The following is a 27,970-nucleotide window of genomic DNA, read 5'->3' as shown; positions in this document are numbered from 1 at the left end:
ACTAAGGAAGATGGGAGATACATATATTTTTTTTCATAAAAATATACATTTTTTTTCATAAAAGGAAAAGAAGGCATAATTTGAAGACCTCTGGACATCTGACATTATAAGACAAGTTAGAACAGAGAAGACAAGGGGCTGGGGTTGTGGTGTAGTGGGTTAAACCACCTTCTGAGGTGCCAGCATCCCATATGGTTGCCGATCTGTGTCCTGGCTGCTCCACTTCTATCTGCCTGAGAAAGCAGGGCAAGATTGGCCCAAGTACTTCGGACCCTGCAGTGATGTAGGAGACCCAGAGGAAGCTTCTGGCATTGGCCCTGCCCAGTTCTAGCTGTTGTGGCCATTTTGGGGGAGTGAACCAACAGATAGAAGATCTCTCTTTCTCTGTCTCTCTCCTTCTCTCTGTAATTGAACCTTTCAAATAAACAAATAACTCTTTAAAAGAGAGAGTGGGGAGACAAAAGAGGTGATGCAAACATTCGAAGTGACTTTTTCCTTTGTGACAAGTGCCAAATTCTGAAAGCAAAAGCAATGACTGGGAGCCTGAGCAGTAGAGGACAACTCAGAGGCTTGCAGGGACACAAAGTAGAACTCGGGGCCTGTCAAAGACAAGGGGCTTTGAGGGATAACCCAAGATTAGTTGGATCATGAAGAGCCGCTGGAAAGAAATAAGTGAACAGGAAATAGATTAGCCCTTATTAGAACTCAAGGCTAATCAAGGAGAGAGGTGCCTTTCTCTGAAGGGAGGAAGGAACCTCCACTGTGATACGGCCTTAACTAAACAAGTTCAGAGTTGGTGAACTCAAGGGGCTTCCATAGCCTAGACAGCTCATGGCAAGAGCCTCGGGTGATTGCTGACGTCATAAATAAGAGTGCCAATTGTTAAATCTACAACGGGAGTCACTGGGTACATGCTCCCCACGTAGGATCTCAGTCCTTAATGTGTTTTACTATGAAACTTAAAAACAACACTACTAGTCGAACCATACCCTATACCTTGTGCGGTTGTGTGAGTGCAGCCTGTTGAAATCCTTGCTTAGTATATACTAAGTTGATCTTCAGTATATGAAGGTAATTGAAAATAAAACTCGATGAAGGGCGGGATGGGAGAGGGAGTGGGAGAGGGGAGGGCTGCGGGAGGGAGGGAGGTTGGGGGGGGAAGCCACAACAATACAAAAGTTGCACTTTGTAAATTCACATTTATTAAATTAAAAAAAAAAAAAAAAAAAAAAAGAACTCAAGGCTAGCTTTGAAACAGCTCAATCCCTGCCTAGAATAAAGTGATCAGCATTTAGTCCAATGGCCAGCAATGGCAAAAGAAAATTCTGTCTTCATTAAAATAATGTTACCCACAGAGTCAAATTACTTTAAATTTTAAGTAAAATGTCCAGCAATCATCCAAAGATAATCTGGCAAAATAATGAACAACTGAAAAATAAAGAGAAATAATCTATTTACACTAGTATTGGAAAAGGTCAAATACATAGGAACAAACATAACAAAAAATATGTAAGACCTCTACACTAAAAAGTATAAAACATTGTTAAGATAAATTTTTAGGTGCTACTGTTGTGTTACAGTGGGTTAAACCACTACCTGCAATGCTGATATCCCATACCTGAACACTGGTCCTAGTCCTGGCTGCTCTGATTCCAATCAAGCTCCCTGCTAAAGAGCAGAATATGGACCAGCCACCCAGATGGGAGACCTGGTTGGAGTTCCTGGCTCCTAACTTTGGTCTGGCTCAGCTCCAACCGTTGCAACCATTTTGGAAGTGAACCACTGGATGGAAGATCTCTTCCTCTCTCTACAACTTTCTCTCTCTGTAACTCTGCCTTTCAAATAAATACATAAATCTTTATCCCCTCCCAAAAAAGATAAATTTTTAAAGGACTAATGAAGAGATAAAGTATGCTCATGAATTAGAAGATCAAAGCTGTTAACATGTTCTTAAATTAATTTCCAGATTCAAAACAATCCCATAAGATGATTCTAAACTATATTTGGAAATGAAAAGGATCCATAATAGCCAAAATAAAACAAAAGAAAAAAAGTGAAAGACATGATTTCAAGCAACATAATGTTGCTTTCAATAAAACAATAATAATGAAGATATTGTGGTACTGATGTAAGAATAAATATATAGATTACTCAAAAAGAACTGAGATCTGGTGTTTGGCCAACTGCTTTTCAACAAAGGTGTTCTGGTAATTTCATGGGGGAAAACACGGCCTTTCAACAAAAGGTATAACAACTAGATGTTTGTAGAGAAAGAAACGAACCTTGATATTTATCCCATATCACATACAAAAATCTATTTGGTCCATTTTGTCCAAAATGTAAATGTAAAAGTTAACATTATAAGACCTCAGAAAAAGCTGGTGAAAATCTTGGCAACTTTGGGGCAGGCAAAGATTTCTTAGGACACAAAAAAATACAAATTATTTTTTAAAATATGTAAATGTAAACTTTAGTAAAATGTTTTAAAAAATGGTCTTTTTTTTTTTTTTTTTTTTTTTTTTGACAGGCAGAGTTAGACAGTGAGAGAGACAGAGACAAAGGTCTTCCTTTTTCCGTTGGTTCACCCCACAAGTGGCCGCTATGGCCAGTGCGTTGCGGCTGGCGCGCTGCGACGATCAGAAGCCAGGAGCCAGGTGCTTCCTCCTGTCTCCCACGTGGGTGCAGGGCCCAAGCACTTGGGCCATCCTCCACTGCCCTCCCGGAGCACAGCAGAGAGCTGGACAGGAAGAGGAGCAACCGAGACAGAATCCGGCGCCCCAACCGGGACTAGAACCTGGGGTGCTGGCGCAGCAGGCGGAGGATTGGCCTAGTGAGCCGCGGCGCCGGGCAAAAATGGTCCTTTTAAAGTCACTTTTAAGAAAGAGGAAGTACAAGAAAAATATTGGGAGAAAATATTTACAGCATTTACACGCCAAATACCCTGAATAAAGAATATATAAAAATTGTAAGAACATAAACAATACAACTAAAAAGTGGGAACAAGAAAAAATACAAGTATTACAGGGTAAGAATTAATAGTTTCAGGTAAAACTAGATGTAATTTTGCTTCAAAGCTAAAATTTATGACTTGTTACACAGGACATTCCATGATGTTTTGAGAATTAGATCAGGATTAGGAAAACTTATGATCAAAACAGTATAATATTTATTTTAAGAGGAAAAAGGTACATGTACATATCTCAACAGTTTGTATTAAAATTTATACCTAAACACTCTAATGAGTATTTTTTTAAATGGGCAAAAGTTTTCAATAGGAACATCACAAGGTATACATATAGCCAACAAGTAAAACAAGAAGATACCTGGCATCTCTAGTGATGAAGGGAATACAAATTAAAACTTGCAATATGATAGATACCACTACACAAAAATTGAAAAGACTGACAAGAGGCAAAAATTTAAAATATTGACAATGTCAAGTGGTGCTGAAGATATGGAACAACTGCAAAGTTTTATATCATGTAGACTGGGAGTATACAATGGTATAACTTCTTTATAGAAATATTTGTCAGCTTCATAAACTATTAACAGTTATCTTACTTTATGACCAAGTAATTCTATTCCAAGGAATTTACCTCAAAAGTATAAAAATATATGTGTAAATACTTGCACACAAATATTCATATCAATTTAATTAATAATAGCTAAACACTGAAAATAACATTTCCATCAATGGTGGAATGAAAAAAAAATTATGGTATACCCCTACAGCCATACAAATTGAATGATCCACTAATGCACATAATATCCAAAAATGAAACTCAAGAACATTATTCTGAACAAAAGAATACAGACATAATAATCTGTCTCGTTACACTGATACAGAATTCTAGAATTGTTTAAAAATAAATTCATAGTTTAATGAATATAACAATAAGAAAACAACTTAAAAGTAGTTAAAAGATATCAACAGAAAACTCACCAAAAAATATACCTATGGCAAATAAGAATACACAACTCAGTTGATACTTGGGATTAGGGAGAAGGAGGGGACATATGGGTACAAGGGAATTTTTAGTAGATGAAAAATCTTTGTATCTTTTTAAAAAAAATTCTACTTATTTATTTGAAAGGCAGAGCAACAGAGATGGGGAGAGAAAGAGGAAGATCATCCATCCAATAGTTCACTCCCCAAATGCTCACAACAGTCCAGTCTGAGCAAGGCCAAATCCAGGAGCCAGGAATTCCACCCTGGTTTCCCATTTGGGCGGCAGGGATCTAAGCACTTGGGCTGCCTTCCCAACACCATTAGCAGGGAGCTGGACTGGAAGTGGAGCAGCCAAGACTCAAACCGGCATTTGGATACAGGATGACTGTGCTGCAAGCAGAGGCTTAACTCACTGTGCTAATACACTGGCCTCTCTGTATCTTGATTTAGTGAGAGTCATACAGGTTTACATATTAACCAAAATTCATCAAATTAGACTTCTCATTGTATACATTTGATTTTGCTTCTGATCCAGTTTCCTGCAAATGTGCCAAAGAAGGCAGCAGAAGATGGCCTAAGTTCCTGGGCCTCTGCCACCCATATAGGAGACCAGGATGGAGGAGTTCCTGGCTCCTGGCTTCAGTCTGGCCCAGACCTGGCTATTGCAGCCATTTGAGAAGTGAACCAGCAGATAGATAATCTCTCTCTCTCTCTCTCTCTCTCTCTTGCTCTGCCTTTCAAATAAAGAAATAAAAAAAATTTTAAAAAAGGAGAAAACTTCTGATCATCACAATAGATGCATAAAAGCCTTTGACAAAATTCATACCAATTTATGATTTGAAAAATTTAGGCAATTTCAATCAAACTCCCAGAAAGCTACTTGGTAAATATGGCAAGGTGATTCTAAAATTTATATGGAAAGACAAAAAACCTAAAATGGCCAACATAATACTTAATAACAACAACAACAAAGAGTGGGGGTATTCATTATCACCTGATTGCAAGATTTCTATAAAGTTACAGTAATCAAAACATCATGGTATTGGTGAAAGAAGAGAAAAAGAAACCAATGAAACAGATTAAAGAGCCCAGAAATAAACCTACACAAATACTGTCAAATGACTTTTTTTTATTTTTATTTTTTTTGACAGAGTTAGACAGTGAGAGAGAGAGAGAGAGAGAGAGAGAGAGAGAGAAAGGTCTTCCTTTTCCGTTGGTTCACCCCCCAAATGGCTGCTATGGCTGGCGTGCTGCGCCAATCCAAAGCCAGGAGCCAGGTGTTTCCTTCTGGTCTCCCATGTGGGTGCAGGGCCCAAGCAGTTGGGCCATCCTCCACTGCCTTCCCGGGCCACAGCAGAGAGCTGGACTGGAAGAGAAGCAACCGGGACAGAATCCAGTGCCCCAACCGGGACTAGAACCTGGGGTGCTGGCGCCGCAGGAGGAGGATTAGCCAAGTGAGCCTCAGTGCCAGCCATCAAATGACTTTTGACAAAAGCACAATGGCAATTCAGTGGAGAAAGGATAGTCTTTACAACATAAGGTACTGGAACAATTGGACATTCACAGGCAAAAAAACATAAACCTAGAGACTAACCTTACATTTTACAAACACACACAAAACTCAAAATGAATCATAGATCTAAATGTAAAATGCAAAACTATGAAAGTTATAGAAGAATACATAAGAGAAAATCTATGTGACTTTTGGTATGGGGATAAATTTTAGATACAAAATCAAAGCACAACCATGAAAAAAAAATCAATGTTTGACATAGAATTTAAAAATTCTGTTCTGAAAAAGACATTGTTAACAGAACACAAGTCAACAGTTAGGAGAAAATATTTGTAAATCACACACTGGATAAAGGACTTCTATACAAAAATAAATAAAATCATTTATAACTCTTAAAGCTCAACAATAAGAAAATAATTCAGTTTCAAAATAGGGAGAAAATATGAACAGAGATTTAAACAAGGAAGGTATTCTGGTAGCAAATACATATATGAAAAGGTCTTCAATATGATTTGTCATTTGAGAAATGCAAAGTCTATGAGCAATGAGATTCCAGTACACATCAAGTAAAATATCTGAAAGTCAATGAATTGACAACACCAACTGCCAAAAGAGGATGGGTCAGGAAGGAACCCTCACTCTTTGCTAGTTGTATTAGTAAGCTTTTTGTTACTACAACAAAATACCCAAGAGAAGATACTTATGAAGGAAGGTGGTTTATTTTAGCTCAGGGTTTTGGAGGTTCACATCAAAAATGTGCAATCTCAGTGTTTGGACATCTATCTGTTAGAACCAGCTGATAGCAACAGAGGAACACATTAGAAGGAAGGATCACACAGCAAGCCAGCAAGCAGAGAGAACAGCTGTGTTCAACTCTCAGGCTTTTACAATAAACCCTCTCACAAGAGCTATCTTCCAAGAGCATATCCTCCATGACATAAGGACTTCCCAATAGGCCAATCTCCTAAACACCATAATTGGATTACATTTCCACTCTCTTAGTACCATTAATTTCTGACTTTGGGAATTTAACATCTGCATAAGTTAAGGAGCCATATCCTGTTGCACACCATAGCACTGACAGAAATGCAAAATGGTACAGACACTTTCATTTGGACAGCTTCTTGCAAAGTTAAACATAGTCTCACCATATGCAATGACACTCCAATGTATTTAATCCGAGAAATATGAAAATTCATGTCTACACAAAAACTTACACTTATATAACTGTGTATATAACAGCTTTACTTATAATCAGCAAACTAGAGAGGACCCTAATGTCCTTCAAATGTAAATGATAAACAAACTGTGGCACATTTACACAACAGAACATTCAGTGATAAAGGATTTAAAAAGAAAGAGGAGTGGCATAGAGGGTAAAGCTGCAGCCTGCAATGCCGGCATCCCATATGGGCGCTGGTTTGAGTCCCGGCTGCTCCACTTCTGATCAGCTCTCTGCTATGGCCTGGGAAAGCAGTGGAAGATGGCCCAAGTCCTTGGGCCCCTGCACCCATATGGGAGACCCGGAAGAAGCTCCTGGTTCCTGGCTTCAGATCAGCACAGCTCTGGCTGTTGTGGCCATCTGAAGAGTGAACCAGAGGATGGAAGACCTCTCTCTTTCTCTCTGCCTCTCCTTCTCTCTGACTTTCAAGTAAATAAATAAATCTTCTAAAAAAAAAAAAAAGAGGAATTTCCTATCAAGCCACACAAAAACATGGATGACTTGTTCTTTCTTTCTTTCTTTTTTTAAAGATTTTCTTTATTTATTTGAGAGGCAGAATTAGAGAGAGAGGGAGAGGCAGAGAGAGAGGTCTTCTATCCACTGGTTCACTCACCAGATGGCAGCAACGGCCGGAACTGAGCCGATCAAAAGCCAGGAACCAGGAGCTTCTTCCAGGTCTCCCACGTGGGTGCAGGGCCCAAGGACTTGGGCCATCTTCCACTGCTTTCCCAGGCCATAGCAGAGAGCTGGATCTGAAGAGGAGAAGCCAAGACATGAACCAGCATCACGGATGACTTTTAAAGGCGTACTGCTCAAAGAAGGAAATCAGTCTGAATAGTCTATGCACTATGTGATTACATTTATGTGACATTTTAGAAAACGTACAACTAGGGACTGGTGCTATGGTGTAGTAGGCTAGGCCTTCACCTGCAGTGCAGGCAGCCCATGTAGGAGTGGGTTCGAGTCTGGCTGCTCCATTTCTTATCCAGCTCCCTGATAATGGCGTGGTAAAGCAGTGGAAGATGGCCCAAGTGCTCAGGCCCCTGTACCTAGGAAGACCTGGAAGAAACTCCTGGCTCCAGGTTTTAGCCTGGTCCAGCCCTGGCCATTGTGGTCATTTGGGGAGTAAACCAGTGGATGGAAGATCTCTCTCTGTCTCCTCCTTTTATCGCTCTGTAATTCTGCCTATCAAATAAATAAATCTTGAAAAAAATAATATTTTAGAAGAAGACAATGAATTCAAACACTCAATAATGTAACATTCATTATCATACCTGGAATCCAATAAAAAATTACTATGTATATGAAGAAGTAGCAAACCGTGAACTATAACAGGAAAAAGATCAGTCAATAGAAACAGAACCAGAAATGAGAGAAGATGAAATTATCATACAAAAAATAACATAAGTAATGTAATTATCTAAATAAAACATGGAAAGAAAAACCATAAAAACAGGAGCCTTAGTAATCTGTGGGACCATACTGAGGCTGGGGGTCTGTGGGCCCCTCAGACATAGGTAGAATTCCTACACAAGCAGGCTGCCAGCTGTGGCTGGAAAGCTTCTATGCAGACCTGCCCCCACCTCTCCACTATAGCTTCTGGTGTTACATGTGTGACCTTATAGTTATAAATCACGTCTTCAAGTTAGTTGTAATCTTCCACTCAGAGCTAACGGAGGAGGTGGCTGAGCCCCTAAGGAGGATCAGGCTGTCTCCAAGAGACTTCTACTATCTTCACGGGCCCCAAGCCAATCAACATACAGTAAATGAACCCCTGCCCCAGTCCAATGGGCACCCACATAGGATGGCCCAATGAAAAAACAGTAATGCCTTAAAAACCCTGGGGACTTACTGAAACCCAGTGTCCCATTCAAGCACTCCACCTGGTCTCCTCTCAGACCAGATGCTTTTCTGTCACTTGCCAATCAAATAAAAGTTTCTGCTTCTTTGCAAATTGTTTCCCAGCTTTTTATTTCTATACTGAACTAAGAAAAACAACCAGGGGCCGGCGCTGCGGCTCACTTGGCTAATCCTCCGCCTATGGCGCTGGCATCCCATATGGGTGCCAGATTCTAGTCCCGGTTGCTCCTCTTCCAGTCCAGCTCTCTGCTGTGGCCCAGGAGGGCAGCGGAGGATGGCCCAAGTGCTTGGACCCTGCACCTACATGGGAGATCAGGAAGAAGCACCTGGTTCCTGGCTTTGGATCGGTGCAGTGCCAGCAGTAGCGGGCATTTGGGGAATGAACCAACAGAAGAAAGACTTTTCTCTCTGTCTCTCTCTCTCTCTCTCTGTCTCTTTCTCTCTCTCTCTCTCACTGTCTATAACTCTACCTGTCAAATAAATTAATTTTAAAAAAAAAGAAAGAAAGAAAAACAACCAAAAAACTTGCACCAGCAACTACCTTCCCCTCCGTGACCAGTAGCACATATCAGGTGGCCTAGTCCCAAGTGGAAAGAGGGACCATTAAGAAAGTATAGGGGGAAAAAGTTTTCTAAATTTTATAAAAATCACAAATCTATGGATTAAAGTTCAACAAGCCCAAGCCCTAAGCAAAACAAACATTAAGAAAGCAGAAGAGGGGGCTGGCGCTGTGGTACAGGGGATAAAGCCCTGGCCTGCAATGCCAGCATCCCATATGGGCACCTGTCCGATTCCTGGCTGCTCCACCTCTGATCCTGCTCCCTGGTAACGCACCTGGAAGGGCAGCGGAGGATGGCCCAAGTCTTTGGACTCCTGTACCCATGTGGGAGACCTAGAAGAAGCTCCTGGCTCCTGGCTTCAGTCTGGCCCAGCCTTGGGCATTGTGGCCATTTGGGGAGTGAACCAGTAGATGGAAGACCTCTTTCTTTCTTTCTTTCTTTCTTTCTTTCTTTCTTTCTTTCTTTCTTTCTTTCTTTCTTTCTTTCTCTCTCTCTCTCTCTCTCTTTCTTTCTCTCTTTCTTTCTCTCTCTCTTTCTCTCCCTCCCTCCCTTCCTTCCTTCCTTCCTTCCTTCCTCTCTCTCTCTCTCTCTCTCTCTGACTCTTTCAAATAAACAAAATAAATCTTTCTTTAAAAAAAAAAAAAAGAAAAAAGCAAGCACAAGAGGGGCTGGCACTGTGGTATAGTGAGTTAAGCCGCCATCTGCAGTGCTGGCATCCCATATGGGCACTGATTCAAGACCCAGATGCTGCACTTCCAATCCAGCTCCCTTATAATGTGCCTGGAAAAACAGTAGAAGATGGCCCAAATGCTTGGGCCCCTGCACCCACATGGGAGACCTGGAGGAAGCTCCTGACTCCTAGCTTCAGATCAGCTCAGCTCTGGTCATTGCAGCCATTTGGGGAGTGAACCATCAGATGAAGATCTGTCTGTCCTTCTCTCTCTGTAACTCTGCTTTTCAAATAAATAAATAAATCTTTAAAAAAAAAAGGAAAGAAAAGCACAAAGAATTTTTAAAGTACTTTAGAATAGGGTAGGTGTTTGCTATAGCAGTTAAAACCTATTTGGGAAACCACATCCCATACTAGAGTTATCTAGGTTCAAGTCCCAGTTCTGCTCCTGATTCCAAATTCCTGCTATTGCACCTTTGAAGGCAGCAGTGATGGCTGTAGTAGTTGGGGTCCCTGTTACTCATATGAGTGACTGGGACTGAATCCTAAGTTTCTGAATTTAGCCCAGCCCAGCCTTGTCTGTTGTGGGCATTTGGGGGTGAATCAGCAGATGGAATCAAACTACCTCTCTCTCTCTGCCTGTCTGTAACCCTGCCTTTCAAATCAATCTTTCTTTTAAAAAAATTTATTTATTTATTTACTTGAAAGGCAGAGAAACAGCGAAGAGGAGAAACAGATGGAAATCTTCCATCTGCTGGTTCACTCCCGAGATGGCCACAATGGCTGGGCCTGGGCCAGACAGAAAACAGGAGCCAAGAACTTCTTCCAGGTCTCTCACATCCATAGCAGGGACTCAAGCACTTAGGCCATCTTCTGCTGCTTTTCCCAGGCCATTAGCAGGGAGCTGGATCAGACGTGGAACAGCTAGGACATGAATCAGAGCCCAAATGGGATGCTGGCATTGCAGGCAGCAGCTTTACCTGCTATGCCACAATGCCAGACTTCAAATAAATCTAAGAAAAAAAAAAAACCACATTATGGGGGCCAGTGCTGTGGCGTAGTGGGTAAGGCTGCCATCTGCAGTGCAGGTATCCCATATGGGTACAAATTCTTGTCAACAAACTACAAAAATCTTTCCTCTCCCAGATAATCGACATCATCTTCTTTTAAAAAGTTTATTATTGGGGGCTGGTGTTGTGATATAGTGAGTAAAGTCGCTGCCTGCAGTGCTGGCATCCCATATGGGTGCGGGTTCTAGTCCCAGCTGCTCCATTTCTGATCCAGCTCTCTGCTATGGCCTGGGAAAGCAGTAGAAGACGGCCCAAGTCCTTGGGCCCCTGCACCTACGTGGGAGACCAGGAAGCTGCTCCTAGCTCCTGGCTTCAGATCGGCATGGCTTCATCCATTACAGCCATCTGGGGTGTGAACAAGCCAATGGAAGGTATATATCTCTCTCTTTCTCCCTCTCTCTCTCTGCCTCTGCCTCTCTGTAAATTTGCCTTTCAAATAAATAAATCTAAAAAAATACATTATGTTGAATTTCATCAAACACAATACTGTATATAAAATAAATGTTCATTAAATGATCCTTTTTTGAAAAAAATATGTATTTCTTTGAAAGAGAGACAAATGGAGAGAGATCTCTCATGTGTTGATTCACTCCCCAAATGCCTGCAAAAGCCAGGGCTAGGTCAGGCTGAAATCAAGAGGCCAGAACTTAATCCTGGTCTCACACTGGGTGGCAGGGACTCAACTACTCAAAGCCATCACCTGCTGCCTCCCAGAGTCCACAGCAGCAGGAAGCTGAGATTGGGATCAGAATCAAGACTTTCATCCCAGCACTGTGATATGGGCTGTGGGCATCTCAGAAGGTGTCTTACCTGCTGAACCAAATGCCCACATCTCATTAAACAAATCTTAATGAAGAACACTATTAGAATTTTATCCTTCCATCTCTTTTCTTTATACGACTAGGACTAATAGCAAGATATATAAATATATACTGTCATGACTTTTCTGTATGGCAGTAATGAGAGTGCACTTCTTTGATTCTTGACTGTATAAAGACCCAGGGCCCCTGCTATAGCAATCTGAAATTCCTAGTACTTTGGTCACAAGGCCACATCACAAGCTGTCCCCTGCCAATGACTGAGTCTAGCAAGAATAGGGCAGATATATCCCTGAGAGACAGGGGCTCCCCGGATGAGCGACTGGCTTGGGAACTTTCCAGTAGCTTAACAAACCCTCCTCAGAACTGCCCTGCAGAAGAAGGAGCTGCTCCCCAACCTAACTTCCCTCCCTGCCTCCTTTATCCAGGGTCAGATCAGCGTTGCATTCTGACAGCTCTCTCAGTTTTCTCTGCTTCCTCCTCCTATCTTCTCACATGCATCTATCCTACTATATTTCTTATTAATGCAATCCCACCTTTGGGTCAGCTCCTCAGAGGACTTGAACTAACACAACATGTTAGCAACTTCCAACTGAGTAAGAGTAAGAGCATCTGAGGCTTAAACAATGACTCTGACTGTTGGGGCTCGCTTACAGACGTTGACATCCCATTTTGGGAGTCCTGGCTGCCTTGCTTCTGGATCCATCTTCCAGTTAAAATGCCTGGGCAGGCAGCAGATGACGGCCCAAGTGCTTGGGCCCCTGCCACCCATGTGGAAGACCCAGATGGAATTCCTGGCTCCTAGGTTTGGCCTAGCCCAGAACTGGTTACTACAGTCATTTGATAAGTCAACCAATGGATGGAAGATGTCTCTCTTTCTCTCTGTGTGCGAGTTTGTGTCTCTTCCTTGCTCTGTCATTCTGCTTTTCAAATAAATAAATCTTTTTTTAAAATTACCTTAACCTTAAAACAGAAACTTAGGAAACATTGCTATTTAATTAAGCTCCATGGTTCTGGATAAAAAATAATACTGTAAATGGCATGATATGTTAAAAATATTTGCCATATTTTTTATTTTTCAACATGCCAAGAACTGTTTCCTCCTTTTTATTCAATTTAATTTCAACTGACAATGGTGCTTCTGGCTCTATCAAGATGCCCTAATTTCCTGTTGCTGTTGCTTTAGAACACTGCCATTCAATACTACCTAATGTTAGCTGAACTAGATTCACTACTCCAGGCAAAAGAATGGCCTAGATTACTGAGAGAAGCTCAGGAGAAGGAATTGGTTTGTTTTTTAACTGGGACTAATTTTCTAAACATCTTTAAAATTTATTTATTCAAGATGCAGGGAGAAAGAGAGAGCTTTCCATCCAATCATTCATTCTCTAGTTGCTTACAGTGGCATGCGGGCCAAAGCCAGTAGCTAAGAACTCAATCCAGGTCTCCCACATGAATGCTCAGAACCCAATTTCTTAAGCCATCACAGCCCCCTCCTAGGTTTTGCATTAGTAAGAAGCTGGAATCAGGAGCCTGATACTTCAATGTGGGATGCAGGCATCTTAACCAGCAACTTAACCCAACACCACTGGGACTAATTAACTACTTTTGTTCCAACATTCTTTTTTTTTTTTTTTAAAGATTTATTTATTTATTTGAAAGGCAGAGTTAGAGAGAGTGAGAGCGAGAAAGAGAGGTTTTCCGTCCACTGATTCACTCCCCAAATGGCCACAAAGGCTGGAACTGCACCAATCCCAAGCCTGGAGCCAGGAGCTTCTTCTAGGTCTCCCACATGGGTACAGGAGTCCAAAGACTTGGGCCATCCTCCACTGCCCTTCCAGGTACGTTAGCAGGGAGCTGGATCAGAGGTGGAGCAGCCAGGAATCGAACAGGTGCCCATACGGGATGCTGGCGTTGCAGGCCAGGGCTTTATCCCCTGTACCACAGCGCCAGCCCCCTCTTCTGCTTTCTTAATGTTTGTTTTGCTTAGGGCTTCTTGAACTTCTTGAATCCATAGATTTGTGATTTTTATAAAATTTAGAAAACTTTTTCCCCCTATACTTTCTTAATGGTCCCTCTTTCCACTTGGGACTAGGCCACCTGATATGTGCTACTGGTCACGGAGGGGAAGGTGGTTGCTGGTGCGAGTTTTTTGGTTGTTTTTCTTAGTTCAGTATAGAAATAAAAAGCTGGCAGCTGGCGCCGTGGCTCAACAGGCTAATCCTCAGCCTTGCGGCGCCGGCACACCACTTTCTAGTCCCGGTTGGGGCGCCAGATTCTATCCCGGTTGCCCCTCTTCCAGGCCAGCTCTCTGCTGTGGCCCGGGAAGGCAGTGGAGGATGGCCCCAAGTGCTTGGGCCCTGCACCCCATGGGAGACCAGGAGAAGCACCTGGCTCCTGGCTTCGGATCAGCGAGATGCGCCGGCCGCAGCGGCCATTGGAGGGTGAACCAACAGCAAAAAGGAAGACCTTTCTCTCTGTCTCTCTCTCTCACTATCCACTCTGCCTGTCAAAAAAAAAAAAAAAAAGAAAAAAAAAGAAAAAAAAAGAAAGAAAGAAAAAGCTGGCAAACAATTTGCAAAGAAGCAGAAACTTATATTTGATTGGCAAGTGACAGAAAAGCATCTGGTCTGAGAGGAGACCAGGTGGAAAGCCCGAACAGGACACTGGCTTTCAGGAAGTGCCCAGGGTTTTTAAGGCATTACTGTCTTCTCATTGGGCCATCCTATGTGGGTGCCCATTGGACCGGGGCAGGAGTTCACACACTGTATGTTGACTGGCTTGAGGCCCATGGCTTTATCTGCTATGCCACAGCACCAGCCCCAAGAATTTTTTTTTTTTTTTTTTTTTTTTTTGCTTTTAATTCCTATAACTGAACAGGGGTTAAACCCAGAGTACTGAATCCAAATGCTCTAAAGTTATCACTCCTATCCAGTCTATTTCTTAGAAAATTTTATAAAAGGAAAGTTAACTTTCTCTTGGTATTTTGTGACATAAATTTACTACAGCATCCCACAGATTCACCTTTTCTAAGATAAGCTGTATAGTGTAATGGATGCCCTATTTGCCAATACAATTGGGACTGATAATTGCTTACTCAAAAAAAAAAATTTAAAAATCACTACTTATATATCATATTTCATTCTAAGTTTAGAAATAAATATGTATCCATTCACAAATATTTCACCATAAGGCAAATCTTCAAAAAAAACTTTAAATTTATTTGAGAAGCAGAGAGACAGATAATCAGAATCAGAGAGTGAGAGAGACAGCACTCCCAAGTGCTGGTTCACTCTCAAATTCCCTCAAAGACTGGAGGGTGGGAGGTAGGGGTCAAAGCTGGGAGCTAGGAATGCAATTCAGGTCTCCCACCTAGGTGGCAGGAACCCAATTACTTGAGTCATCAACACTGCTCTAAGGCCTGTATTAGCAGGAAGCTGAAGTCAGAAGCCAGAGTCAGGGATCAAACCCAGATACTCTGATGTGGAACATGGGTACCTTAATGGGTATCTTAACCAGTAGGCAAGATACCTACCTCTCAATAGCAATTCTTTAAGTGCTTTTCCTTTGTTCAATCTTCCTAAAACATTCACCTTAGTTTTCATTGGAACAGTAACTTTTTTTTTCATGTTGGAACTTGTACTTCCCTTATTATTTTGTAACAGAGATCACATGTGTATTTGTGTTACAGAGTCTGATATCCAGCATAACTTTTTTTCTGCCAATTAGGTAAGCAATCACTATAATGTTAATCAAGCCTGAAAGATCAACACCAACTATAATTGGTTTTAGAATGGTGCCATCATCCACTGGACACTCCTGGGCTGTAGAATACTTTCCTTCTATCACACTGAAAGGCTGAACCCTTGAATCAGAGGTATTGATCGGAAATATCAGTCTGCTCTTTGTTGCACATGTAAGAACTTCCCAGGGGGCCATCCCAATAGCTAAGATTGATATTTGCAATGTTGAAAACAGAGGGCAGGAGGCAGCAATGGCGGCAACAGAAACAGAAAGGAAGAAGCTCGCTAGAGCTACAGCAAGAGCACTGCTGACTACTGACCACACACTGCAAAAGCCGAACAGTAACTTTTAAAAGTACTTCATATATTGGGGCTGGCACTGTAGTGTAGCAGGTAAAGCTGCCACCTGCAGTGCTGGAACCCCAAAGGGGTGCCGGTTCAAGACCCAGCTGCTCCACTTCCAATCCTGCTCTCTGCCATGGCCTGAGATAGCAGGGGAAGATGGCCCAAGTCCTTGGGCCCCTGCACCTGTGTGGGACAACCAGAAGAAGCTCCTGGCTCCTGGCTCCTGGCTTGGGATCGGCACAGCTTCAGCGGTTGCAGCTATTTGAGAAGTGAACCAACCTATGGAAGACCTCTCTCTCTCTCTGCCTCTCTGTAACTCTGCCTTTCAAATAAATAAATCAATCTTAAAAAAATATTTCATGTATCACTGGCTTATATGTTATGTAAGATTAAAATAACAAATTGGGGGCCAGCATTGTAGTATAGCAGGTAAAGCTGTCACCTGCAATATGGGCATTCCATATGGGCACCAGTATGTGTTCTGGCTGTTCCACTTCCTATCCAGCTCCCTGTCCATAGCCTGGGAAAAGCAGCAGTAGATGGCCCAAATACTTGGGCCCCTGCCACCCATGTGGGTGACCCAAATGAAGTTCCTGGCTCCTGGCTTCAGCATGGCTCAGCCTGGCCATTGTGGCCATTTGGGGAATGAACGAGAGGATGGAAGATCTCTCTCCCTCTCTCTCTGTAACTCTTTCAAATAAATAAGTAAATAAATCTTTATTAAAAACAACAACAACAACAAATTTGGGGCCAGTGCTGTGGCGCAGCAAGTTAAATTCCCAGCCTGTGAGCTGGCATCCCCATTCAAGTCTCAGCTGCTCTTCTTCCAATCCAGTTCTCTGCTATGGCCTCAGAAAGCAGTACAAGATGGCCCAACTACTTGGGCCCCTGCACCCACATGGGAGACCAGGAAGAAGCTCCTAGCTCCTGGCTTTGGATCAGCTCAGCTCTGGTCATTGTGGTCATTTGGGGAGTGAACCAGCAGATGGAAGACCTCTCTCTCTTTCTGCTCTCTCTAGAACTCTTTCAAATAAATAAAATAATTTTAAAAAAAATAAGAAATTTGAACAAACTCAAGTGACTCTTGGAAAGCACAAACTCAACTGATAGGAACAGAAACATGTAAGTGTGTTAGAGAATGTTCTGCTAGTCTTGAGTTCAGCCTAACATGTTCTCCAGTGAGCATCTGAAGAGCAGCTTATGTCAAGTTCAGTTTGGGAGTTTTACCACTAGTCGTTTGTTTCCTTTCAGGTACCCAACACCTTTTCCTTTGGTTCCTTGGTACCAAGAAATTTTACTTCTTTCCCCCTGTTGTTTTCGTATCTGGTTAATCACTATTTTAAATCTCTCAGGAAGACAGGATTGACCATTGGTTGTTGCTAATGAAGTTATTAAGATGTACATCACTTTATTGTATGGTAACCTGGAGTATTATTTCACCTAGGCTTGCTGTAAATCCTGTTAAGACAGGGAACAGCAAACGTTTTCTGTAGAGGGCCAGACAGTAAATATATTGGGCTTTGCAGATTCTTCTTGCTTATTTTTCTTTTTGTTTGTGTCTCATACACAAAACAGGTCAGCTACCACTTTGGGGCCATAGTTCGTTTACTCCTGCTATAAGATAAAGTAGAATAGGCAACATTGTTGTCTCTCTTACTGATATCTAATTCATTACTTAGAGCAAATAACATTTATTTTTGAAAGTTTATAGTGTGGCAAATACTATGCTAATTGCTTTATATGTGCATTATCTGATTCAATCCTCTCAGCCATCTTACATTATAATTACTGTTATTATTCCTTTTAGAAATAAAGAAATTGAGACTTGGAGAGATAAAGTAACTTCCCAACAATTAGTAAGTGGTAGAATCAGAATCTAAATTAAGAAGACTAACTTTGGAATTACTACACTGTGCCACTTCTTAAAAAGCTTTCAGCTCATGTACCCAAGCACATATAATTAGTGGCATGGCCCATTCAAGAACACTGACTTTCTGAGTCAGTGCCAATTTATAAAATAGAGAAATATGCATTTTATTTTTAAAACAGTTTTTTTGTTTGTTTTAAAGATTTATATTTATTTGAGAAGTAGAGTTACAGACAGAGAGAAAGCTCTTCCATCCACTGGTTCACTCCCCAAATGGGCACATCGGCCGAAGCTGCAGCTATCTAAAGCCAGGAGCCAGGAGCCAGGAGCCAAGAGCTTCTTGCAAGTCTCCCACTGGCCTCTGAGAAATATGCATTTTAAAGGAGGATCCAACAACATCTTAATCTAAAGTATGAATGTCTAAGAGTATAATATTAGGCATTGATATGAAAAGTAGTTTGGAAGGGAAACCAGATCTTGAGCATCCACAAGAGTAAAGTTAGGAATCACTGCCATGCTTTTTCAATAAGGCAGCATAAAACAACCTGAATTATGGAGCACAGAAGTGCAACAAATAAATTCTCTTAAAAATATGATAGCTCTAACTTCTCTCATAACCATTAAAATAATAAATCACACCACAAAATGGGAGGTTAGCAATGCAGTGGGTCACATAGGTGCTTAGGGGAAGACTGAAGGTGACTGGAGGAAATATAAACAGAAAGAAATGCAGAATATCTAGATGGTATCTACCTGGTAATTAACTGCAATTCGGGCAGGAAAGTAATGTTAGAGGTCTACAACAACATGTAATGTGAAGTACAAAATGAATGGTAAAATGGCTTGGTCAAATTCACCCAGTTAATGATGGTACAGCTGGAATGAAACCCAAGATAGACTGGTTCCATGATCCACATTTGCTTAACCATTCTGTTATAAATGATTTCTTTGACTTAGCTGTGCTACACAGCAAGCAACTGGCATCAGCCTGATGTTCTAGGCCAGGCTGAGAGTCACGGTAAAGAATGGATAGAGAGGCCAGCACGGTGGCGCAGTGGGTTACAGTTCTGGCCTGCAGCGCCGGCATCCCATATGGGTGCCAGTTTGAGTCCCAGCTGCCCCACTTCCAATCCAGCTCTCTGTTATAGCCTGGAAAGCAGCAGAAGATGGACCAAGTGCTTAGGCCCCTGCACCCATGTGGGAGACCCGGAAAAGACTTTGAATCAGCTCAGCTCCGGCCATTGCAGCCATTTGGGGAGTGAACCAGCGGATGGACAATCTCTCTCTGTCTCTACCTCTCTCTGTAATTATTTTAAATAAATAAATAAAAGAATAGATAGAGCAACTGGAGACAGTCTTAGAAGAACTGGGTTATCAGTAATATTTGTGAAGAAGGAACCTGAGCCCAAGAGAAAGATTAACTCGGTAGAAGGGGAAATAACCTTGTTAACATACCAATTTAAACATATCAAACTGGGGCCAGCGCTGTGGCACAGTGGGTTAATGCCCTGGCCTGAAGCGCCGGCATCCCATATGGGCACCGGTTGGAGACCCGGCTGCTCCACTTCCAATCCAGCTCTCTGCTGTGGCCTGGGAGAGCAATGGAGGATAGCCCAAGTCCTTGGGCCCCTGTACCCACGTGGGAGTCCTGGAGGAGGCTCCTGGCTCCTGGCTTCGGATCAGCGCAGCTCTGGCCATTGTCACCAATTGGGGAGTGAACCAGCGGATGGAAGACCTCTCTCTCTCTCTCTCTGCCTCTCCTCTGTCTGTGTAACTGACTTCCAATTAAATAAATATCTCTTTTTCAAAAAATAAACATATTAAACTAGCAAATTAGATGTTTTAAATGTTGAGACCTAGGCCGGCGCCGTGGCTTAACAGGCTAATCCTCCACCTTGCGGCGCCGGCACACCGGGTTCTAGTCCCGGTCGGGGCGCCGGATTCTGTCCCGGTTGCCCCTCTTCCAGGCCAGCTCTCTGCTATGGCCCGGGAAGGCAGTGGAGGATGGCCCACATGCTTGGGCCCTGCACCCCATGGGAGACCGGGAGAAGCTCCTGGCTTCGGATCAGCACAATGAGCCAGCCGCAGCGGCCATTGGAGGGTGAACCAACGGCAAAAAGGAGGACCTTTCTCTCTGTCTCTCTCTCTCACTATCCACTCTGCCTGTCAAAAAGAAAAAAAAAAAATGTTGAGACCTAACTGAATGTAATTCTGATTATAAATCCTGGTCATCCATAAACACTTGTATTGATCTTTTATTTATTTATTTGACAGGTAGAGTTATGGACAGTGAGAGAGAAAAACAGAGAGAAAGGTCCTCCCTCTGCTGGTTCACCCCCAAAATGGCCGCTACCGCCAGAACTGCTGCTCCTCCACTGCCTTCCCGGGCCACAGCAGAGAGCTGGACTGGAAGAGGAGCAACCGGGACTAGAACCTGGCACCCATATGGGATGCCAGCACCGCAGGCGGAGGATTAACCAAGAGAGCCATGGTGCCTGCCCCACATTGTCCTTTCAATATATGAATAAAGATAACTGAAAATTAAAGCTGCACAACTAGAAGAACTGGGATGGGAGTTTGGTACAGTGGCTAAGATGCTGCTTGGGATGCTGCATCCCATATCGGAGCCCCTGGGCTTGAGTTCCAGCTCCGCTTCAGATTCAGCTTCCTGCTTATGCACACAAGGAAGCAGCAGTACTTGGGTCCCTGCCACTCATCTGGGAGTCCCAAAATATCTCATTCTCTTTCTCCCTCTGCATTTCAATAAGTAAACTAATATTTAAAATGCTGGTAAGGCTCATCCAGAACAAGAACTAACTTAGAATATTCCAATACTGGGTTTGAGATGAACACGTAGACTTTACATGAATATAAGTTTTTGAACTATAGACATAATAATCTCTGAACTACAAAATAAATTAGTATGTACTGAACAGAGATGCTCAAGTATTGACTAGGAAAGTAATCTTGTGATTTAGCATAAGCAACTGTAACTCACATAAAAACAACAAAGTAGGCAGATGAAAGTGAGATCTTTTTTTTATTTATTTATTTATTTTTTTTTTTATTTTTGACAGGCAGAGTGGACAGTGAGAGAGAGACAGAGAGAAAGGTCTTCCTTTTGCCGTTGGTTCACCCTCCAATGGCCGCCGCGGTAGCGCGCTGCGGCCGGCGCACCGCGCTGCTCCGATGGCAGGAGCCAGGTGCTTATCCTGGTCTCCCATGGGGTGCAGAGCCCAAGCACTTGGGCCATCCTCCACTGCACTCCCTGGCCACAGCAGAGAGCTGGCCTGGAAGAGGGGCAACCAGGACAGGATCGGTGCCCCTACCGGGACTAGAACCCGGTATGCCGCAAGGCGGAGGATTAGCCTGTTGAGCCACGGCGCCGGCCGAAAGTGAGATCTTGAAATATATCCTCAGGAAATTGCCTTTCTAGCTATTTTTACTGCTGGGTCAAGAAAACAAGCCAGAAATGTGAGCATAAAGTGTGCTGGTATTCAAACCTAATAATCTAAATCCAGCTTCTTAAATACAGTCCTATTAGTCCACTGTCAGGCAGCACACAGGGAAAGAAAAAATACCCTTTGAGGACATATTGCAAATGACTATGGGATACTGCCTTCCTGCATGATAGCAACAACTTCAGGGCTCTGTAAGCAGAATTTTGCTGGGATGCCCATATGGTCTCAAGAAAAACATGGACACAAAATAACAGTAAGTTAATTTTCAAATAAAATTGTGCTGGTGAAAGAGAGAGAAGTAGAGGATACAGAGAGAGGAGAGAGGAGGGAAAAGGAAGGAGAGGAGAGAGGAGAGGAGACAAAGGCAGCAGACAAGGAAGGAAGGAGGGAGGGAGAGAAGAAAGTAGGGAGGCAAGGAGGGAAAAAGGCAGGTATGCAGGCAGGCAGACATCACACTTTAGGAAATAGATATTCATGATACAGAACTCAAATTATCTTAAATTTTGTTAAAATAGGAAACTGTGTGTGTACACATACTTATAAAGTACATTTCCCAGAGAGAAAAGTTCAAATTTTGAAGAGTAAGCAGTCATGAAAACTGTAATCCTAAAGTGTGACAATATACTGCTGTCAATTAACTGGCAAGAATCAGGATGATCTTTGAGAGCACAAATCTCACCACTGGCCTGACAGGTCACTATAATCTAAATCTACTGCTAATTTCATTAAGGCCTGAGATCCTTGGACCTAGAAGACTGCTTCTTGCCACTGCCGTGAGTCTGGTTCTTCTTCTTCAAGAGTACCATGCTAACTTCTCATGAACATTTTGTTTGAGACACAAAAAAAGGGAGGAAGAATTATCTGTGTTCCTTTGGTTTTCCGGTTCTGATTCTCATGCATAGAGAGGCCCAGCTATATTTCTTTCCCTTCAATTCCAGCAGATAATCTGTATTCCTTATTAAAATTTTTCTTCTTTTAAGCAGATTTTAGCTATTGGTGCAATCGAAAGAGCCTAAAGAAAGCAGGCCTTAATTTGAAATCTAGAAGCCTGGAAGGCCTAAGGAAACCACTTTTAAAGCAGAACAATGGTTTTTAAAAAATACATTGAAACATTCAACCTCTTAATCAATGCTATTCATGAGCATCATCTATTTTGAATCACAGAATTCAAGCCAAAATGCAGTCAGAGAAAAATACATGCCATTCATGTAGAAATAATCATCCTCAATACTATAATGCTTATAAAATTAAAAACTACATTTTCTGTGACAGTGGCTTTCAAGCCTATATTAGGCAACAGAATATTTTCTTCTAGTGAAATCTCAGGTTCATGGCCATCAGCTAGCTGAAAGGAGGTCTGCTCTGGCAGAACTTGTGCATGTGCATGCGACATCCACAGGGTGGGCACACCTGTGCCTGTGTGAGCCTGCAGGTCAAGAACCCCATTGGACAGCACCTCCTCCCCTGCCAGATACCCGCTGAGGAATCATCATGGAGCCCTTGAGACCTTTACTTACAGCTTGGAAACCACTGTTAGGAAGAGGTAGTCACACCTTTGGTTATTGTCATAACCAAGGCACCATGTCAATCACATGTGTGTTTACCTGTGAGCTTTGAATTTTTTTCCATCAACATAAATATCAATATCTGGACAACAATGTTTCAGATAAAGCTTCAATAAATCTTCTCCTAATTCAGATGCAGGTTCCAAGTCATAGGTATCTTTAAAAGAGAAAAATAAAACTAAAAAATAGTTTCTCTAATTTTACGTGCAAAAATTTTGTTTTCTAATATTAGTAACAGGTTTTTCTACATAATAATTTCAATCAGCTGGAATATATTTAAGTGGCAAATCTAAAATAATATAAAAATTTTAAATATTATGCTTTCTACTTTTGAAATAAATATTTCCACTTATACTTACAGATATGCTTTAAATATATTATCACAAAATTATACACCAAAAATGAAATTACTTCAGAAACACCTGAATTAGAAAGTTAGCTGAATTAGAAGCTTAGCCTACTAAGCCAAAGCACCAGCCTGAAAATGAGGATTTTAAAGAACTATTGCTAATTCAAAAGATTCACCATTTAATTAGTAGGAAGTGAAATATAATACATCTATACATTAAAATAGAAAATTACTATACCATATATCATAGCTCACATATAGGATATTTATCACTGGATATTATGGTATCTGAATAGCGGTATATACATACCATACATACATATGTATACATATAAACATGTATATTTAATATATGTGTGTGTACATATACATATACATACACACACACACATATATATATATATGAAAAATACTACCCGGTGTCAAATTAAATTTGACCTGAGGCTGTCTCTGTTCTTTGAGTTCCTACCTAATAAGCTATATCCTAACTTGGTACATAAATAAACCAAAACCTAATTGAGAGGTATACATTTTTAGTAACAGCCATATCTCAGCCAATCACAGGCAGCCTACTGAATAGATGTAAATGCCTAGCTGTAACCACTCAAGCTTTTTCTGTGCTTCACTTCCATGTTCTGTCTATAAATACTCCCTGCCTACTCTGTAGCCACAGCTCTCTGAATCTCTTATGGTTCAGAGTGCTGCCAGATTCATGAATAGTTCTCTGCTCAAATAAACTCAGTTAAATTTATTTTGTCTATATTGTTCTGATTTCCTTACTTTGTGATATTAATATCTGTTTCCAAGAAAAATTGAATATTATATATAATATCTACCTATGAAGCAAATGTGGCAAAATGTTAAATATTAAAACTAAAAAACTAAACTTATAAAATAATTTATTTTTTCTAGTTTTTCTTTTAACAACTGTATATTTTTATTTAGCCAGCCCAGAAACTATTTAGCCAGTCCATCTGATGAGGATAAGTTCCTGGTAAGAAGATTCACAATAAATTTACAAGTCTGGAGTATAAGCCACAATGCCAGTATTGGCTCCCCCCACTGAAAGAGATCCAGACTCTGACTACTACTCAACATATCCACTGCTACCTCCTAGTCCAAGCCACCATCCTCCCTCAGCGGGATTTCTGCAATAACCTTATAACAGGTCTTCTACTTTTGATGCACACAATCTATTTACAACAAAGCTTCTAGAGCAATATTTAAAATGCAGTTCAAAGGCCGGCGCCACGGCTCACTAGGCTAATCTTCCACCTGCGGCGCCTGCACCCAGGTTCTAGTCCCAGTTGGGTGCTGGATTCTGTCCTGGCTGTTCCTCTTCCAGTCCAGCTCTCTGCTGTGGCCAGGGGAAGGCAGTGGAGGATGGCCCAAGTGCTTGGGCCCTGCACCCCATGGGAGACCAGGAGAAGCACATGGCTCCTGGCTTCGGATCGGCGCAGTGCATTGGCCGCAACGCTCCTGCCATAGTGGCCATTTGGGGGATGAACCAACGGAAGGAAGACCTTTCTATCTCTCTCTCTCTCTAACTCTGCCTGTCAAAAAATAAATAAATAAATAACAAATTTTAAAAAAATGCAATTCAGAACACAACCCTTGGCCGGCGCCGCGGCTCAATAGGCTAATCCTCTGCCTTGCGGCGCCGGTACACTGGGTTCTAGTCCCGGTCGGGGCGCCAGATTCTGTCCCGGTTGCCCCTCTTCCAGGCCAGCTCTCTGCTATGGCCCAGGAGTGCAGTGGAGGATGGCCCAAGTGCTTGGGCCCTGCACCCCATGGATGAGCAGGAGAAGCACCTGGCTCCTGCCTTCGGATCAGTGCAGTGCGCCAGCCGCGGTGGCCATTGGAGGCTGAACCAACGGCAAAAGGAAGACCTTTATCTCTGTCTCTCTCTCTCACTGTCCACTCTGCCCGTCAAAAAAAAAAAAAAGAACAAACACAACCCACCCCAGTTCAAGCCCTCCTATGGCTCTATTTCCTTTGTGGTTGGCTGGGCAGAAGTTTGGATACCCTGGACATATCACTTGCTGCTGCATCTGAAATGGGGGCAGTCTTGCGGGAGTAAGCCTTTAATTCTAGATAGCATCAGAATTAAACGACTATGGGTAGCACTGTGGTGCAACACAGGTAAAGCTGCCGCCTGCAATGCAGGCATCCCATATGGACACTGGTTCAAGACCTAGCTATTCCACTTCCAATCCAGCTCTCTGCAATGGCCTGGGAAAGCAGAAGATGGTCCAAGTGCTTGGGTTCCTGCACCCACGTGGGAGACCTGGAAGAAGCTCCTGGCTCCTGGCTTTGGATAAACCCAGCTCCGGCCGTTGCAACTATTTGGGGAGTGAACCATCAGATGGAAGACCTCTATCTCTCTCTCTTTTTACCTCTGCCTCTGCCTCTCTGTAACTGACTTCCAAATAAATAAAAAAACTTTAAAAAAAAATAAAAAAGAAAGAAAGAAGTATTAAACAATTAGATACCCAGGTGGCATCAGAGAATTTGTTGGTGTGTGGAAAAAATGATAGATATTTGGTGTCAAAAAAGTGAGATCAGAAAAAAAATAACACAACCACAAATACCCATAACTCAGTGTGACCAAACATGAAGTCATCAGTCCACTCAACTATAAATTTACCCTCCTTATATTCCTGAAGCCCGCAACAGAGTTCAATCCAAACTCTTTAACATGGCTTATGAGCAAGGCCATCACATGTTTTGGTTTGCCTGGGATAGTCTCAGTTATTTCCTGTTGCCCCAGAATAATTATTAATGGCAACCTTTTCACTCTCAAAAGTGTTCCTGTGTGGACAAAATGGCTCTTCACGATCTGCTCCTCCTTCCATCTCCAGGCTCTTCTCTTCCCTTACTGCGATCCTTCCTGCACCCTGGTCCACCACACTCCCTCAACTATTTCTGGTTTTCCAAATAGGCCATACGCCTGGCTCTCTCTGCTCTCAGGAGTACAGCTAATTAAAGAAAATTCTGAGATGCTCTAAAACTACAAGGACCTGAGGATAGAGCGGGGTGGGAGATAAGGGCAGTTAATCAGTTAACAGCTGCCTCTGAAATCAACAGAAGACTCTTTATATACTGAAACTTTGACATAAGCCCCATCACAACCTACTCATGTATAAACTTTCCAGACTGTTAACTCCAAAAAACCAGAAGCAAAAATTACTTTTCCTTAGAGACTGCCCTTTTATCCCAAAGCTTTTCCCTATTTCCTGTTATTCTGCTCCTCTTAACTATTGTAGGTTTAATGTAATGTTCTTTGCTTCCTGAAGTTTACAAAAATACTCAGCATTTTCCAATTGCTACCCAGCTTTCCCGCTGGAAGTTGCAGGACTTTGTCCTAGGTCCTGGTCCTTCCTCTTTCTGGCTAACATTTGCAATGGCTCAATAAACCCCACTTTTTAAGGAACTGCTGGTCTGAAGAGTTTTGGATCGACATAGTCATGCTATCTCATTTGCCTGGAATACCTCTTGCTTAAATGTTTTTGCTTCATTAACATCTGTTTTTTTTTTTTTTTTGAGGGGAGGGGAAGTATTAAATTCAGAAATTACTCCCTCTATGTAGCTTTCTCTGGAAGCCTAAGCTCAGGTTACATATCCCCTATCAGTGTCCTCATAATATATTGTACATGACTCACCTAAACTATATATCTCATTCTAAAATGACACACAGAATATTATTTTGTTCACTCTTACATCTTTAAAAACCTAGCACAGGGGCTGGCGCCGTGGCTCACTTGGCTAATCCTCCACCTGCAGCACCAGCATCCTATATGGGAGCCGGGTTCTAGTCTCAGTTGCTCCTCTTCCAGTCCAGCTCTCTGCTGTGGCCCGGGAGGGCAGCGGAGGATGGCCCAAGTGCTTGGGCCCCTGCACCCGCATGGGAGACCAGGAAGAAGCACCTGGCTCCTGGCTTCGAATCGGCACAGCACCGGCCGTAGTGGCCATTTGGGGAGTGAACCAACGGAAGGAAGATCTTTCTCTCTGTTTCTCTCTCTCACTGTCTATAACTCTGTCAAATAAAAAAATAAAAATAAAATAAAAAAAAAAAAACTAGCACAAAGTAGATACTCAATTTTAAAATGTGATGAATGATTAGAATGGCATTCTAGAAACCAGCAGTAAGCATAAAAGCATGGAAGTGGCAAAACACAGTTCTATGGGGAAACATCAAGTAATTCTATAGCATAGCTTAAGGAGTATGTGGGGGTTCTGGAGAGAGGAGGCAGCAGAATTCTACCAAAGAATCAGCACACAAATTTCCCCGATACCATAGGAAGGAATCTGAGGTTTAAATTAGAGCTGTGGGAAACAACTGAATAATTCTTAAGGTTTATTTATTTTATAGGCAGAGTGACAGAGAGAGGGAGAGACAGAGACATATACAGATCTTCTATCCAATGGTTCATTCTTCAAATGGCCAAAACAGCCAACACTAGTCGAGGCTGAAGCCAGGAACCAAGAACTCCACCCCAGGGGTGGCACTGTGGTGTAGTGGGTTAAACCCATGGCCTTCAGAGCTGGCATCCCATATGGGCACTTGTTGAAGCCCTGGCTGCTATGCTTCTGATCCAGCTTCTTGCTAATGCCCTGGAAGAAACAGCAGAACATGGCCCAAGTGCTTGGGTCCCTGCCATCTATGTGGGAGATCTGGAAGAGGCTCCTGGCTCCTGGCTTTGGCCTTGCCCAGCCCTGGCTGTTGAGGGTATGTTGGGACTGAACCAGAAGATGGAAGATGTCTCTCTGTGTCTCTCCCTCTCTCTCTGTAGCTCTGACTTTCAAATAAATAAATAAATATTTTTTTTAAAAAAGGACTCCATCCTGGTCTTCCATGTGGGTAGCAGGAACTCAAGTACTTTGGCCATGTTCTGCTGCTTTCCCAGTGCATTAGTAGGGAGCTGGATTCGAAGTGGAGTCCAGGACTCCAACTGGCACTCTGATATGTGATGCTGGC

General features: G+C 42.3%; 1 protein-coding gene across 3 annotated transcripts in view; it reads right to left on the bottom strand.

Annotated features, from left to right (window-relative positions):
* BTBD8 (BTB domain containing 8) overlaps positions 1 to 27,970 on the bottom strand; it is a 100,442-nt gene that overhangs the window by 55,090 nt on the left and 17,382 nt on the right. For 2 of the 3 annotated variants that reach the window (XM_062191729.1, XM_062191730.1), the window contains exon 4: positions 22,683 to 22,800. In XM_062191729.1, coding sequence (XP_062047713.1) covers positions 22,683 to 22,800 — 118 coding nt within the window. Of the gene's footprint in view, positions 1 to 7,297; positions 7,367 to 22,682; positions 22,801 to 27,970 lie in introns of those variants that run through there. The other variant, XM_062191731.1, reaches the window with a different exon arrangement.

The sequence above is a fragment of the Lepus europaeus genome, chromosome 5 (genome assembly GCF_033115175.1).
Source record: "Lepus europaeus isolate LE1 chromosome 5, mLepTim1.pri, whole genome shotgun sequence".
NCBI lineage: Eukaryota > Metazoa > Chordata > Mammalia > Lagomorpha > Leporidae > Lepus > Lepus europaeus.
The sequence above is the reverse complement of the archived record's forward strand: the minus strand, read 5'-3'. Positions and strand labels throughout refer to the sequence as shown.